Source organism: Pseudochaenichthys georgianus, chromosome 16, assembly GCF_902827115.2.
Source record: "Pseudochaenichthys georgianus chromosome 16, fPseGeo1.2, whole genome shotgun sequence".
Classification (NCBI taxonomy): Eukaryota; Metazoa; Chordata; class Actinopteri; order Perciformes; family Channichthyidae; genus Pseudochaenichthys; species Pseudochaenichthys georgianus.
This window is the reverse complement of record NC_047518.2, coordinates 1,460,783-1,476,747: the sequence shown is the minus strand read 5'-3', so window position 1 is coordinate 1,476,747 and position 15,965 is coordinate 1,460,783. Positions and strand designations below refer to the sequence as shown.

Sequence of the window (15,965 nt, the reverse complement as noted above, 5' to 3'; positions counted from 1 at the left end):
TAATATGTTATATTTGGTAAAGATAGATATATTGATAGAAAGTATTATTTGATAGCGTTATGTGTTTATATTGACTATGTTGAATTTCTCCTTGAGATACAGTAATTGACTGTCACAGACGGATAACTTAAATGGAGAAATGTGATGTTTGTAAAGTACAGCTATTTGAATGTAACTGTGTATTTTGAATTTTGAATACCAAGCAATCCAGACGATCAACCGGATCCTGTGTATAATTATTGCTGCTGCACTTTTCTGTTTTCTACAGAAATCATTTATTGTTGCTGTGGTACCCAAGCTTTTGGGACCCGCAACACATTTATTTGTGCAGCTGAGTGTCAAGAACTGTGCTTCAAATAGTGATAGGATTAATTGTAGTGCTCCACCTGTATACATGTATGTTTGTATGTTAATTTGAGTAAAGTTCCATTGTGATTGACATAATTGTTGTTTTCTATGGTTGCCAATTGACCCACAGTCAATGGTTCATAGCCAGCCATTGAATTATATTCAGTGACTGGGTATGAACTGTTCATGAAGTTGTTATGAACAGTTCTTGATATGTTCTTGGTTGAAAACTGAATATCCCTACACACTCACTGAAAACTCCATTTCATGAATTGTTCATGAACCATTCCAGCACAGGAGTTTCATGAGTAGTTCATGAACTGCCCTAGTGCCATTTAATGCTCATGACAATTTCATGAACAGTTAATCAACTTTGTTATGAGCTGTTTATGAATATGGTTCACTGATATTCCATGAACTTTTCATGACAAGTTCATGAACAGTTCACTATCATCTCACTGGGGCGTCCCACGGAGGTCCGTGCACACTCAACACGAGCTGTGGCTGCGTCGACAGCTTTATTCAACGGTGTGAGTGTGGAGGACATATGCACGGCGGCGTCTTGGTCAATGACAGGTCCCTTCATAATGTCTGGCTCTTTCTCAGCGTCTGTGCTTGCTGGGGCAACACAGGACTGGTGAGGAGGGGGGGGGGGGGGTCTGTGGGTCAGTGGGCATCTGTCTCCTGGTGCAGCAAAATCACGTCCGGAATAGCTTTTCAAAATAAACTTTAACCACAGGTGAATGCTAACCGGAAATGTTTTCACAATAAAACAGTTTTAAGATTACTGTATGTCTAAACTAAATTACATCATTAAACATTGATTTTAATTTCTTACAACCCGCACAGTGCTTTGACAGCACTTTCTGCGGTTTATTCCACTCACGCCCACCTGCTTCCTTTACTGGAGTTACAACGGGGCGGCGAGTGTGGGACAGTGTTCTCTCCTCTGAGGATGAACAAGAAGCAGCATAGGTCAAGCTGCGACTTCTCCTCATCCACGTGACCGAGGAAATCGATCCAAAGAGCCCTTCCGTAGACACGGGGGCTCCCAGGAGATCATCACGGTCTTTTTTTGGAAAGTGCCACGCGGCATGATCCCACTGTGGCCAGGGACATGACACGGCAAGCAGCGGCGTCCACACCGTGCACCAGGATAATAATTTGGCCGATACTGCGGCCATATAATCGATCTGATCCGGTGAGGTGGGGTAATCTTGTGGAAGAGCAATCAGCGAGACGCCCAACACACCCGTGTTATTTGCAGCCGCCCTGTCACGCGGCAGCGGGGCAGAGCTTCTCCGCCCAGCCTGCTGCCTGTGGGAGCAGATGGGCTGCCAGGCTCTCATCAAGGGAGGGCACGCCGGGACACGCTGTGTCCATGCAGCCCTGCACCCTGAGGCGGTAGCCCTTCACGCTCCGCCGCCATGGTCATCACCAGGGGGAAGTCCTGGCGGACAGACCTGGGCGGTGGACTTCCATGGACGCCGGACCCGGAACTCGACGACGAGAAGTCCTCTTCATCCTCACCCCCGGCAAACGGAGCCATCCGCCCTGCTGGAATGGCGAACGTGAATGGCGAACGTGAATGGCACCGCCTCTGCCATATCCTGGTCCCCCAAACACTCGAAGCAGAAGTGGTGGGGACCGGCGTCCGCTATTAACCTGTTTAGCCCTGAGCCTGTTTTCCAGGTCTCAGGCTCGAAAATGACATTCCCAGAACAAATGACCATATCTTCCCTTCTAAAAGGGTTAAATTAATAATCTTTTTTCTCAAAGTAATGATAAACCTGTGAGTTGGATGTAGAAAAGTCAGAATCAATATAGATGGTTTTTATTTAAAAAAAAAAATGTCAGATTGAACATAGTAAAAAACTGTAATTATAGTGTCCGTCCAAAAATGATGTTGTACTTATAGTGACAACTACCCTTGGATGATGGTAAGACTAAAAGCTTTAGGAATCCAAAGTACAACATATAATAAGTACCCTGTATAAAGATTGATGCAAAACAAGTGACATGTGACCTTTTTAGAGAGGTTTAGCAAAAAAACTCCACCTCTGAGGTGATTTGGGTGGAAATGGGGGTTTTACCGTTTCTCTGGAACCCATTGGTCGACTTTGGTGCCGTTAGAGCCAATAGAATCGAAGGGGAATCTCCCCGCTCATACACATGCTAAAACAAAAAGGTGGGGGCTTTGCGCACACAGTTTTGCATCAGAGTGAAAATATTTCTAGCTCTGACATCTAGAAACGGAAAAGCAGGTTTTTTGCTTATGGATTATCAAAAATCATTTCAAAGGGACACAGACATGTAAGGGATAAAGGAACTCGAGAGGGGATTAGAGAAGGGACTGGAGAGGGGACTCGAGGAGGGACTTGGAAAGGAACTCGAGAGGGGACTAGAATAGGGACGGACTTGAGTCGGTCGGTACGCCGACAGGACACGGGGTTGGCGTCGGCCAGAGAACCAACCGGAGACGGGGAGCTGGAGTCGGCCGGTACGCCGACAGGACACGGGGGGCTGGCGTCGGCCGGTACGCCGACAGGACACAGGGGGTTGGCTTCGGCCGGAGAGCCAACCGGAGAAGGGGAGCTAGAGTCGGCCGGTACGTCGAAAGGACACAGGGAGCTGGCGTTGGCCTGAGAGCCAACAGGAGACGAGGTGCTGGAGTCGGCCGGTGAGCCAGTACTGGAGTCGGGACCATGGCTGCTGGGGCCGGTACTGGAGCTGGAAACATGGCTGCTGGGGCCGGAACTGGAGCTGGGACCGGAACTGAAGCCGCGACCATGGCTATGTGGACCGGTACTGGAACCGGAACCATGGCTGTGTGGGCCGGTACTGGAACACGGAACCATGGCTGTGTGGACCGGTACTGGAAACGGAACCATGGCTGTGTGGGCCGGTACTGGAGCACGGGCTGGCCTCCTGGCCTTGCGTAGAGGTATTTTGGAGGCTCCGTGGACCTCCAAACGCCAGGCGGAATCCCAAGAAAGGGTCAGAGAATGGAGACTGGCAGTCAGGGCTACACGAAAAAACTCTGAGAAACTCAGGCAACGAGCTCCTCAACCATGGCACGTTGTCCACCTCCAGTGTGAGAAAAAGTTTTTAGAGAGTACTTGTCCATGGACAAGTTTGTTTGGAAATGTACTTGTCCGAATACATCTTTCACTTGTCCAGAATGGACAAAAATTGGGGCCACTGGAATCTTCTTCTTCGCCATCGTATTTTACATTTTCCCACGTTTTTTACGACACCGCTTACGTAAGTGAGCGGTGAGATTTTACTGCATCACACATAGGGTTGGGTATCGTTTGGATTTTAACGATTCCGGTTCTTTTTTCGATTTCGGTTATTTTCGGTTCTCGATTCCGGTTCTTTGAGAGGGTCAAAATAAGTCCCATGACAAACTGGGAGAAAAATATATTTATGAAAACATTAAGTCAAATCTGTATTCCTATTTACAAATCACTTCATACTGTTGAATTGAAAGTTTGAGAAAGTACGATTGGCCCAGTGTCCTCTGATGTTACACTGCCTGTGAGACAGAGTCCAACCACACATGTCCAACACATAGGACATAACCTAATAATAATAATAATGACACATATGTATAGCCTAGAGGCCTAGCGCTTTTCTACAACTCAAAGACGCTTGCACGCGTACACATGTCCTGCAGCACACAGCTGCTCACTGTTTGTAAAATAATGTACTTTCTATACCCTGCTTCATAAACAATACTGACATCCTGCTCCTCCGAGTCTGGGGGTCCGGGGATATGAGGACAGCGCGAGGACACAGACAGGGAGGCTGCTTCACTTCATAAAGGAAATGGGTCAATATTAACAACACAGGAGCTAAAACGCTTAATAACCTTCATTACGTGTTAGAGAAAGATCATAAGAACGTTTGACAAAGATGAGGCTGTTAAACGGGCAGCGGATCCGCTGTGTAGAGAGAGAGAGAGACGCTGAGCGGCACCGAGCAGCTGATACGGAGCAGAGAGAGAGAGAGAGAGAGAGAGATTTGTTTTGTTTTGAGTAGCTGCATCAGAAATGAGCTGCTGAACAAAAAATCGAAATTGGACCTAAAAAGTGAGACATTTTATAGGAAAATCTGAAATTATTCTTCAGAATTAACTCCAAAGAAGAGTTAACGACATTGATCGACAGAAAACAGAGGAAGAAACGCAATTTTTGGATGTATTTTTGAGTTGAAACTACAAACTAGCTTTCAACTACCAACTGACAACTGTCAACCGTCTAGCTGTGGGCTGCTAGCTGTGAGCTGTTACCTGCCACTGTTGGAAGGAGCTGCACCAAAGAAGGTAGCGAAACATTATAAACTGTGAATTATTTCATGAAGATAAGAAGAAAGGAAAAGAAAAGTATTTGTAAGCTAGAAAAAGCTAATTAATTAGCCTAGCATCTCTTTGGAACAAAACAAGTGGTCGCCATGGAAACTGTCCAGCAGGCAAAAAATAACTTCTCAGCTCTCAGAGCAGAGGGAAGAGAGATTGTATATCCTGCTAAATGCAAGAGTGTAAATGCAAAGGACAAACACAAGGAGAAGACACTGTGTGGAAACCCAGAGGTCCTCTTCACTGACTATGCCCAACAAAGAGAAGGAAGGAAGAAGAACAACCTCATATTCTTCACTGACTCCATCTACATCTGGAAAGATACTCTGTGCAGCAAGTATGCACACGTCTCCAGAGAGGGCATCGGCTCAGGAGGCAGATTAAAAATCTGTAAAGATGAACACCTTGACAAAGATGACCCTCTGCTCACCATCACATACTACACCAAAGGAAAGGTCATGGTCCAAGGGAATGAAGCCAACCTGGAGTCATTCCAAGAGGCATTCCCCCTGTTGAAAGCTGAGGTGGACACAAAGAGGATCAATGTCCCCTCTGATGTCCCCTCTGGTGTCCCCTCTGACAGCGAAGGTGATGAGAGCCCAATAGAGAATCCCAACACCTTGTCCATCTCTGCCCCTCCCACACCGGCCAGCTCCAACAATCGGCTGAAGGAGAGTGTGGCCCTGCTGGAGCTGGACTTTGCAGAATTCAAAGAGCGGACCCAGGCCAGGCAGTCTGGTCCCCCAGACAACACTCTGCAGCAGCTTAAAGAGGACCTCCAGCAGCTCAAGAGCGACAACGAGGCCTTGGCATCTGACCTCAGAGGAAGTGTAGAGGCACTCAAACAGGAGAACAGTGTGCTCCGTGTTCAGTTAGCCAAGGTGAGGGAGGATGCTGAGTGTAGAGAGAAGAGCTTCACCAGGCAGGTCCAGCACCTGACAGAGAAACTCTCATCAGTCCTCACAATGACGAGTAGAGAGACACAGACTCTCCCTGCCAGTGTCCTTGGCCCACCCTCTCTGCTCAGCACCCAGCCCAACAACACCCTGGCCCCTCCTGATACACCCACACAGCCAGCTGCCCACAGCCAGCTCTGCCCACCCCAGCCTCCCTCTACTCAGCCTGAAGAACAAGACCCACAAGTGGTCCTGCTGGCTGACTCAAACGGGAAGTTCCTGGACCCAAGAAAGCTTTTTCCTGATAAAAAGGTGCTGTCTAAACACTGCAGCACCACAGGCCAGGTGCTGTCTAAACACTGCAGCACCACAGGCCAGGCCATGAAGCTGTTGAAAAAGGAGACCCTCAGGAGCCCTCAGTACCTGGTGATCCACACGGGAACAAATGACCTGCACAGCCTCCGTAGGGACACTGCTGAGGCAGTGAGGAAAATGGCGGAGCAGGCCAGTAAGGAATTCCCCGACACCCGCATTGTGGTCTCCACCCTGCTGCCTAGGACAGACACCCCTCCTCATGTCATCCATGACATTAATATGGAGATCAGAAAAGGATGTGCCACCTTACCAAATGTCCACCTGGCCCTCCACTCAACCATTGGCCCCTGGGACCTCTATGATGGACTCCACCTACACAGAGAGAGGGTGGGGATATTTGCAAAGACCCTCAAAGATGCAGCCCTGGGACGCACCCCTCCCACCCCCTCCTCTAGAGGCCCAATAGACCCTCCCAGACCGCTTCCTCCCCATCACCACCCCAGGATCACCACCCCTGCTGTGAGGAGACACAACAGCTCAGCCTGGACCTCCCACTCCCCACGCCCCCAACACACCCAGAGGAGGCTACTTTCACCCAGCTCAACACCTGCACAACATCAGCAGCAGAGATATGCAGCAACAGCTGCTCCTCGTCTCCCTCCCCGCCTACAGCAGCGGAGCTATGCTGCAGTTGTAGCCCAGCCTGCTGCCACCCTCCCTCCCCCTGCTACCTCTGAACTGGGAGACATCAGGATAATGCTGCACACCCTGTGCACCCGACTTCTGTCCAGCTAAGACATTACATATATATGTTATCGTAGTAATCAGTAGTAATAGTAATATTAGTGAAAATAGTTTTTTCTTTTTTTTATATATATTTGTCTCACTATACAGGTTCATTTTGATTGTTTGTTTTTGAAAAAAAAGATGCGTTCTTTTCATATAAGCTGTTGGAATATTCAGGGACTCCACTCCTCAACCTTTGAGGTCAAGAGTGAGAATCCAGAGTTCTTAGAATCTATCAAAGATGTTGATCTAATTATATTAACAGAAACATGGTGTAAAAATGATCTGCTCACTCACTGTCCTCCAGGTTATAATGAAGTCATGGTGCCCTCTATAAAATCAAAAAACATACGCAAGGGCAGAACATCGGGGGGGATCTTGGTGTGGTATAAAGGAGATCTTTGCCGTCAGATCTCAGTAGTAAAACAAGGTAAATCCCACATTTGGCTAAGGTTAGATCAAACCCTGGGCATAACTGACAGGAATCTATACGTGTGTGCTATTTATATTCCCCCAGTAGATTCTCCTTATTTTGAAGAAGACATTTTTGAAACTCTCCATTCAGAAATCGCCTATTTTCAGGCCCAGGGAAATGTGCTTCTAACTGGAGATCTGAACGGACGAACAGGAATTGAACCTGATGTCATAGACCCACAGGGCAGCCACCATGTATTTGGTGAACCCCCCCTGTTTACCACACCAACCGTCAGCCATCGGAACAGCCTTGACTCTGAAATCAATCAGAATGGCAAAGAGATAGTGCATCTCTGTCGGGCCTTAGGCCTGTACATAGTGAACGGGAGGTTCAGAGGGGACTCTTTAGGGAGATTCACATACTCCTCAGCTCTAGGGTCTAGTGTAGTAGACTATGCAATCACTGACATGGACCCCTCCACTATCAGTGCATTCACTGTCAGACAGCAATCCCCCTTTTCAGACCACAACCAAATCAATGTGTTCTTTAAACTCTCAGGTCCAATGAGTGACACAACAAGGGAACCCAGTAAGCTGTACACATTACATCCTACTTACAGATGGGCCCCAGACAGTGGAGACAAATTCACCATGGCCTTGAACTCACCTGATCTGATAAATGACATGTCACTATTTGACCAAAATCAATATGGTCCTACCAAAGATGGTGTAAACATGGCCATTGATTATATCAATATGATATTTCACAAGGCAGCTATTAAAGCTGACCTTATAAAGCAAAAACGGAAGCCTGTTAAAAGGCAAAACGCTGACAAATGGTTTGACCAAGAATGCAAGACCATCAGAAAAGACCTGAGAAAAATAGCAAATGAAAAACATCGGCAACCAAACAACCCAGCCTTACGCATTAGATACAATGACGTCTTAAACAAATATAAATGTACAATAAGGAACAAAAAACAAAATTATACCCACATGAAACTTGAGGATATTGAGAAAGCCATTGATCAAAATCAATTCTGGGATCTGTGGAACAACTTCAACACAAAACAACCACAAGCATTACCCATCCAAAACGGTGACATCTGGAGAGAACATTTTGAAAGTTTGTACAAAGACATACCAATAAATCTAATAAATTCAAATCAGTGTATTACAAAAGAGAAACTCCAAACATTAGAAGAAACTATTAAAGACAACCAAAACCCTCTTGATTTCCCAATGACTTGGGAAGAATTGACCACACAGACACAATCTCTCCGGCCAAGGAAAGCTTGTGGCCCAGACAACATTAAAAACGAAATGCTCCGATGCAGCACCCCAGAGATGCAGGAGATTGCAGTCAGGATGTTTTCCTGACATCTGGTGCAAAGGGCTCATTTCCCCCATTCATAAGAGTGGAGACAAATCAGACCCTAATAACTACCGTGGCATCTGTGTCAGCAGCTGTCTGGGGAAATTATTCTGTAGCATTCTAAATAAAAGAATACAAGATTTCCTTAACCAACAATCCATCTTGAGTAAAAATCAAATTGGCTTCCTTCCAAAACACCGCACCACCGACCATGTGTATACCCTTCACACTTTAGTTAACAAACATGTACACCAAACACAACATGGTAAAATATTCACTTGTTTCATTGATTTCAAAAAAGCTTTCGACTCTATTTGGCACGAAGGGCTCTATTATAGACTTCTACATTGTGGTATAGGGGGCAAAATGTACGATCTGGTTAAATCAATGTATTTAGAGAATAAATGTGCTGTTAAAATTGGAGACAAACAAACTGAATTCTTCACCCAGAGAAGAGGCGTTCGTCAGGGTTGCAATTTAAGTCCCACTTTATTTAATATATATATAAATGAACTTGCTGTTCAGTTGGATCACTGTGCTGCTCCTGGCCTCTCCCTCCTAGATAGAGAGGTGAAGTGTCTGCTTTATGCTGATGACCTTGTTCTGCTGTCTCCTACTGAACAAGGACTCCAACAGCAGCTGGACATAGTAGACCAGTACTGTAAGGACTGGGCCCTGGCAGTCAATATGAAGAAAACTAATGTCATGGTTTTCCAAAAACGCCCCAGATGTCAGGAGAACAAATACCAGTTTACCATAAACAATCATATCATCGAACATAGTATGAGTTACACCTACCTCGGTTTAACCATAACAGCATCGGGAAGTTTCAACATGGCAGTGAATGCACTCAAAGAAAAAGCCAGAAGAGCTCTAAATGCAATTAAGAGAACATTTTATAATGTCCAAATTCCAGTTAAAATCTGGCTCAAAATCTTTGATAGTGTGATCCAGCCCATTGCGCTGTACGGTAGTGAAGTATGGGGTCCACTCAGTCACCAGAGCTATGCCCGCTGGGACAAACATCCAACAGAGTCTTTACATGCAGAATTGCAGACTGGCAATCGAAACAGGAAGACTCAAAAGATCCTGGCAACCAAAAGAGAACAGAATATGTGGTCACTGTACGACAGGTGAGACCGAGACAGAGATGCACTTCCTCCTGAAGTGCCAAACATTCAACGAAGTAAGGAGCGTTTACTGGAACAAGTTGAACTCTGTAATCCCAGGTTTCAAGGAGGTTGATGACCTCTCAAGACTGAGAGTACTCCTAGGAGAAGGAGACAAGGCACACCTTGCTGCCCAATATGTATACACATGCCACAACCTGAGGGACAGTGAATGACACACACACACACGTGTTGAAATGTAATTATATCACTGTATATATATCATCAATAATATGTAAACATTTGAAATGTATGTTAATGTTTTTGTATTGTGATGCTTTGGCAACATTGTTTAATTTAACTTTCATGCCAATAAAGCCCCTTTAGAGATAGATAGAGAGAGAGAGAGAGAGACGGAGAGAGAGAGAGAGACGGAGAGAGAGAGACGGAGAGAGAGAGAGACGGAGAGAGAGAGAGAGAGACGAGAGAGAGAGAGAGAGAGAGAGAGAGAGAGAGAGAGAGAGACGAGAGAGAGAGAGAGAGAGAGAGAGAGAGAGAGACGGAGAGAGAGAGAGACGGAGAGAGAGAGAGACGGAGAGAGAGAGAGAGAGAGAGAGAGACGGAGAGAGAGAGACGGACGGACGCTGAGCGGCACCGAGCAGCGATCAGCTGATACGGAGCAGAGAGAGAGAGCTGCAGTCCGCGGGGCTCAGCCTCGCCTCCTGTCCTCACAACTCTTATTAATCCCGGTACCGGACAATTGTTATTTGTTCCTACTCGGAACCGAGTTTTGCTTCCCAACCTGCCACTGCGCTACACTTCCCGCCCCGCCCCGTCTAACTGTACAGAAAGCGGCGAGATGCATTTCCTTAGGAATCGACAAGCAGAACCGAAACGAACAATGGCGGACACGGACAATTTGCGAATGAGTTCTGCCTTTTGTAAACTGAATGTATCAATAATTTGTCAATAAATTGGGGCGAAAAACGTCACTTGTCCGCCGGACAAGTCAATTGAAAGATCTACTTGTCCGATATCGTAAATAACACGTCCCGGACGGTGGGACGTGTACTTTTTCGCACACTGCCTCCATTTGTGCCTTTTTGAGAATAGCCTCCTTGTCCCTTCTAGCAGAGGTTCTACACCACTCAGCATAATAACACTGAAGAGTGTACTCTAGGGAGATTAAATCCAAGTCAAAATGAAAAACCGCTGGGTCCATAGTTGGTCGGTTCGTTCTGTTACGATGTTCTGTTACGGGAAAAGGTAGGACCCAAATGCAGTTAAAAAGGGAAGCGGTTTTCAAAACAAAAGCGAGCTTTATTTAAATAAAGCTGTTGGCATGAAAAAATAAGAACAAAAAAGCGTGAATCATAAACAGGTAGCATGAGATAAGTGACAAACATGGAGAGTGAGAAAATACAACGAACCGACATGGAGCACAGGGGAAGACAATACTAAATACACAGAAGGGTAATCACAGGACAAGACACAGCTGGGAAGGGGAGGCAGAAACACAAGGGCAACAGGTGAACACAATGAGACAATCAGACACAGGAGGGAAAACACAGGAAGGAAAACAAGAGACAGGGAGAACAGAATAGCAAAATAAAACCCATTACCAGACAGACAAAACTAAAACCGTGACATAAAACTAAGATCATGACAGGAATGGCTTAGCTAATTTCCCATAATTGTAATGGTTCCAATTTGTTGACATTTAAATAAATATTGCAGACATGATGAGGCAGGCTTTGCCTCAATGTTTCTGAGAAAGGGAACAACTCTTAAACTCCATACTTTAAACACATCTGAAATGAACAGCACAGGTTTGATGACTTGGGTAACAGTAGGGTTGGGTACCGAGAACCGGTTCCGGTTCGGAACCGGTTCCAACATTTCGATTCCAACGGTATCATTTAGAAATGTGAATTTCGGTTCCGCTTTTCGATTCCTGAGGAAATGTTTCTCGCCGCTCTCCGTAGCCTACTGCATGACTGCAGCGGGGCGGGAAATGTAGCGTTGTATCTACATTTCCTACAGTGTAACCTGAGACCAGGGCCGGCCTGTCGCACTGGCATTATAAATGTTCGCCTAGGGCGCCAGATCTGTGGAGGCGCTGCGCTGACAGCTCTGGGAGAAAAAATAAATGTTTTGACCGTTGGTGCTCATCCTAATTTTCGGCCTTGATGTAACAACATTCATAATTAAGTAAATGTAACACCCTTTTCATCCCGGTTACACTTTTCATTTGCCCTGTACGTTGGGCGCTGCAAGTGATGAAAATGGGGGATGTTGGCTTATCTGGCAACCGCAGCTCACGAGGGTGCACTGGAACCGGCGCTGTTGTTATTAGCATCTGGTGCTAGCTGCTCTTACGGAAGAAGAAGATGTTTCTACAATGATGTGGAGGGAGACTGAGAGGCTGATAACTTCAGCTCAGTGAGGTAAAGGACTCTCAGTGTTTAGATAGTTCACTTTAGTCTAAGTTATCTGAGTGGGTCTCAAACGTTTTGATCACAATTTATGTAAACACATATTTCCAAGGCACTCCTTTATAATTATTGGGATAAAACAGGTTTGAAATCATTCCAATGTATACTATAGGACAGTAAACCAGACATATCGTTTTAAACTGGAGAGATAAAAAAATATGCATAAATAAAATAGTAAAATAAGATATGAATGAACAACAAAAATAAAATGCATTACATGTAGGCTATTTGTTATTTAATTATTCAAATGTAAACCGATCTTTTTCATATGGGTGTTTGGAGTTGTACCCCCTAGATCTAGTCTCTAGTAATTCTGCGTGTGCACCAGATTGAAGCATTTTACTTCAAAATGTTCAAACATTTCTTCCCGGTATGCCTGAGAAGGCAGATATGCTTGTTTTTCTCAACAAGAACTGTTTTTAAAAGTTGAACTGTTGTAGCTTCAGGGGTTCTCAGGTTAAAGTTACATAGCAGTGAATATAAACAGACTGATTAATGTGAATATTACTTTAAACTAACCTGTGTAAAAGTTTCTCGAATAAATGTAATTTTTTTGGTGGAAGAAGCATGTATCATTTTTTTACCCTGCCCCTCAAAGAATCGGAATCGAGAACCGTTAAGAACCGGAATCGAAAAGTAGAATCGGAATCGGAATCGTGGAAATTCAAACGATACCCAACCCTAGGTAACAGGTTCACTTGGTTACATTATTTAATTGCTCTGGGATGCCTTTATTATGAAAAGAGGAAACAGATGAGACATTACACACCCCAAAAACATCCAAAACAACCAACCATGTTTTTCCGGCTCCACATAACCCTTTCTCTGACATTTAGTTTGATTTTGGCGGAAGGGAACACTACCATAGCCTCAAAGCTTCTGCATTTAGGTACCACAATACCATAGTTACACTAATGTGAGACAGCTGCACTCCATTATCCCAACCATCAAGTAATTACACCAAATAAATACTAATATCTGACAGTGATGCAAATTATAGTTTGAAAAGTAGGTAACCACTTTCAGGTTTAAAATATCACCCCTGCTCCTGCATGATGCTAGATTTTCAGATGTATTCCTGAGCCGTGCTCAACTTTGAAGACCCTCTGATACGGTCATGGACGAGAGCCTGTACTGGCTGATAGTGAAGGACCTCTTGACTCCGTTACCAACAAAGTGGGTGCCCCAACAAGGCATTGTTCTATTTATATCTCAGCATGTTTTCAGCTCTCATTTGCAGCCACATTTGTACAAATGCCTTCCTTGCGATAAAGACAATTAAACTGCCATACGTGTGTAAAAAAGAGCGAGAAAGACTTCTGGTTCAATGGTATAAAGGAATATGTAATACTCTCTCTGTGAGAAAAGAAGCTGCTGGGTCTCCAATCTCTAGATGAGCCCAAGAAAGGACATGTATACCTCTGAGCAGCAGAAAGTAATATCCTGTCCAAAGGTGCCATGGAGCAAGAGGTGAGATTCAAAATTACTTTCTTCCTCTCCCCAACAGATATCAGAATTCCCTTTATATTACCATGTTCTGAAATTCTATTTACTACTGTCCTTATTAACTCTTCATAATGTGCTTTTAAATGGATATGTTTGTGACTCCACAGTTCATAAATGAGGTTCAGATTATAAATGAATGAAGAAAAAAATCCTACTTGTACTTTTCTCACTAACTACCAGATAAAAGCAATCAGAATCAGAAACAGGTTTATTACCAGGTGGGTTTACATGTACGAGGAATTTGACTTGGTGTTGTGGTGCATACAAACAAGAATTAAAAACACAGGTAGAGAACTAGAAAAATATAAAAAATAATAAAATATATATAGTAAAGAAGCATAATGGAACGTGGCATTTCTCCAGTTAGGTGTTAAAGGTGTCTGTAAACACCGGAGACAGCTGATCAGCACGGTGCTTCAGGGTGGAGGGGGAGATATTGTCAGGGCCAGCAGCTTTTCTGCTACTGAGTTTTCTGAAAAGTTATTGGTCTAATTATGCAGTCAGTGAATGATAACGTGAGCTAGCCAAATGCAGCATTCTTTAATTCCAGTCAGTGAGACAACAAAACTCATGAAAGTGAGTAGTGTACGTAGTATTCAAAGTGTAGTCTATTAGATGGAAGTTTACTATAAAAAGTATCTGAAATTACATACAGCATTCGTGCCTCTGTAGGGCTAGTGTGGAACTGTTTCTGTAGCTGGTGGGATAATGGTTAGCCTCAGGTCGGCACAGTCAAAGGCTGGCTATTAGCCTCTCCTTAAGTGTGTTTGGCTTTATATCAGCCTCACTCATGTCACATTCTCTACCTGTCCGCCAGATGCCTGACAGTCACCTGACTCTCATTCAGTTGCTCTCCTGTTTCCACTTTACCTCATCAGCCCTGCAGTAACCACTTTAACTTCCATTTCCATCAGCTGTATTCCCCACCCACCTGCCCTACTTCTCCCCACGGTTCTTTTACTCTCCCATCACGAGCATCAATTGACATGTCAGAGCAAGTACGCAGCAGCAGAGTGAGCAACAACTGTGGGGTTTATGTACACAACCATGGTTTAATAATCTTGTATTGAGGGGATATCGTCATGTGACAGTCATCGCAGAATGCCTGAACTAGATAAATGCTTAGATTTAGGAACACAACTATATCACTATAGATACATTTCAATAACAAACTTGAGCAACAAATAGTTACGTTTCAAACAACTTTCAGAGGTTAAAACCCCACTTCCTTTTTCTGCTCCTGTGCTTGCAATAATTATGCATGTTCAGTTGTCCTTTACAATAACATATTATTACTTACATTTCAGGTGAGCCTACTTTTGATTTAACTAACAAATAAAAGGGTTAAAATATACTGTATTCTAGGTAAACGGCGTGTTTGTTTAATTGCTGTCTGATTGCTTGTGTTTCGTACCTTGTCACCTTGTTGTCCCACATCTTCCATAGCTGTAATCTCCTGGCACCCCCCCCCCCCCGCCTCCTTCAATTGCTGTGAAGCCCATCGGCAGAGGTTAATTGTATTTCCCTGCAGTTCACACAGAGCTTGAGTGGTGTTAGTAATTACACACACACACACACACACACACACACACACACACACACACACACACACACACACACACACACACACACACACACACACACACACACACACACACACACACACACACACACACACACACACACACACACACACAGACACAGAGACACACACACACACACACACACACACACACACACACACACACACACACACGTATACATCACTTCAGGGGACATTACATTGACTTACATGCATTTCCTGGAGACTTACCCTAACCTTAACCATAACCAACACAGGCCTAACCCTAATCAAGTCTTCACCCTCAAATTAATGATTCCCCTCATGGGGACCTCCAATTTGTCCCCATAAGGGAAGCGAGTCCCCACACATGACTATGTAAACAGATTTAGGTCCCCACAAGTATAGTAATGCTAGACCACACACACACACACACACACACACACACACACACACACACACACACACACACACACACACACACACACACACACACACACACACACACACACACACACACACACACACACACACACACACACACACACACACACACACACACACACACACAGCTCCAAAATATACTGTATGCATCAATACTTTCTGCTTTGTTTTCACAGCTTTATTATTTATACACAATGTTATACACATTTGTCTAACTCACACATGTATCATGCATGCAATTGGACAGACACACAAACACACACAAAAACAACCATAGGGAAAGCTAGCTAGATACATTTACAAATGCAGGGGCTTCTCCTGAGATGAAAGGCTCACACCAACACACTGTCTCTCAC

At 44.6% G+C, this 15,965-nt stretch overlaps 1 protein-coding gene across 1 annotated transcript; it reads left to right on the top strand.

The window, feature by feature from the left end:
• The first annotated feature begins 4,654 nt into the window (after positions 1-4,654).
• On the top strand, positions 4,655-9,491 carry LOC139435440 (uncharacterized). Its single transcript, XM_071206113.1, has 2 exons — positions 4,655-5,949; positions 5,983-9,491. The coding sequence occupies exons 1-2, from the start codon at positions 4,804-4,806 to the stop codon at positions 6,712-6,714; spliced, it is 1,878 nt and encodes a 625-aa protein (XP_071062214.1). The 5' UTR covers positions 4,655-4,803; the 3' UTR covers positions 6,715-9,491.
• The last annotated feature ends 6,474 nt before the right edge of the window (positions 9,492-15,965 follow it).

What these genes read in the sequence shown, in the direction of transcription:
- LOC139435440 (XM_071206113.1), top strand. Translation starts at nt 4,804, where the DNA reads ATGGAAACTGTCCAGCAGGCAAAAAATAACTTCTCAGCTCTCAGAGCA. An exon ending in ACTGCAGCACCACAGGCCAG is followed by an intron (nt 5,950 to 5,982) that starts GTGCTGTCTAAA and finishes ACCACAGGCCAG; the next exon opens with GCCATGAAGCTGTTGAAAAA.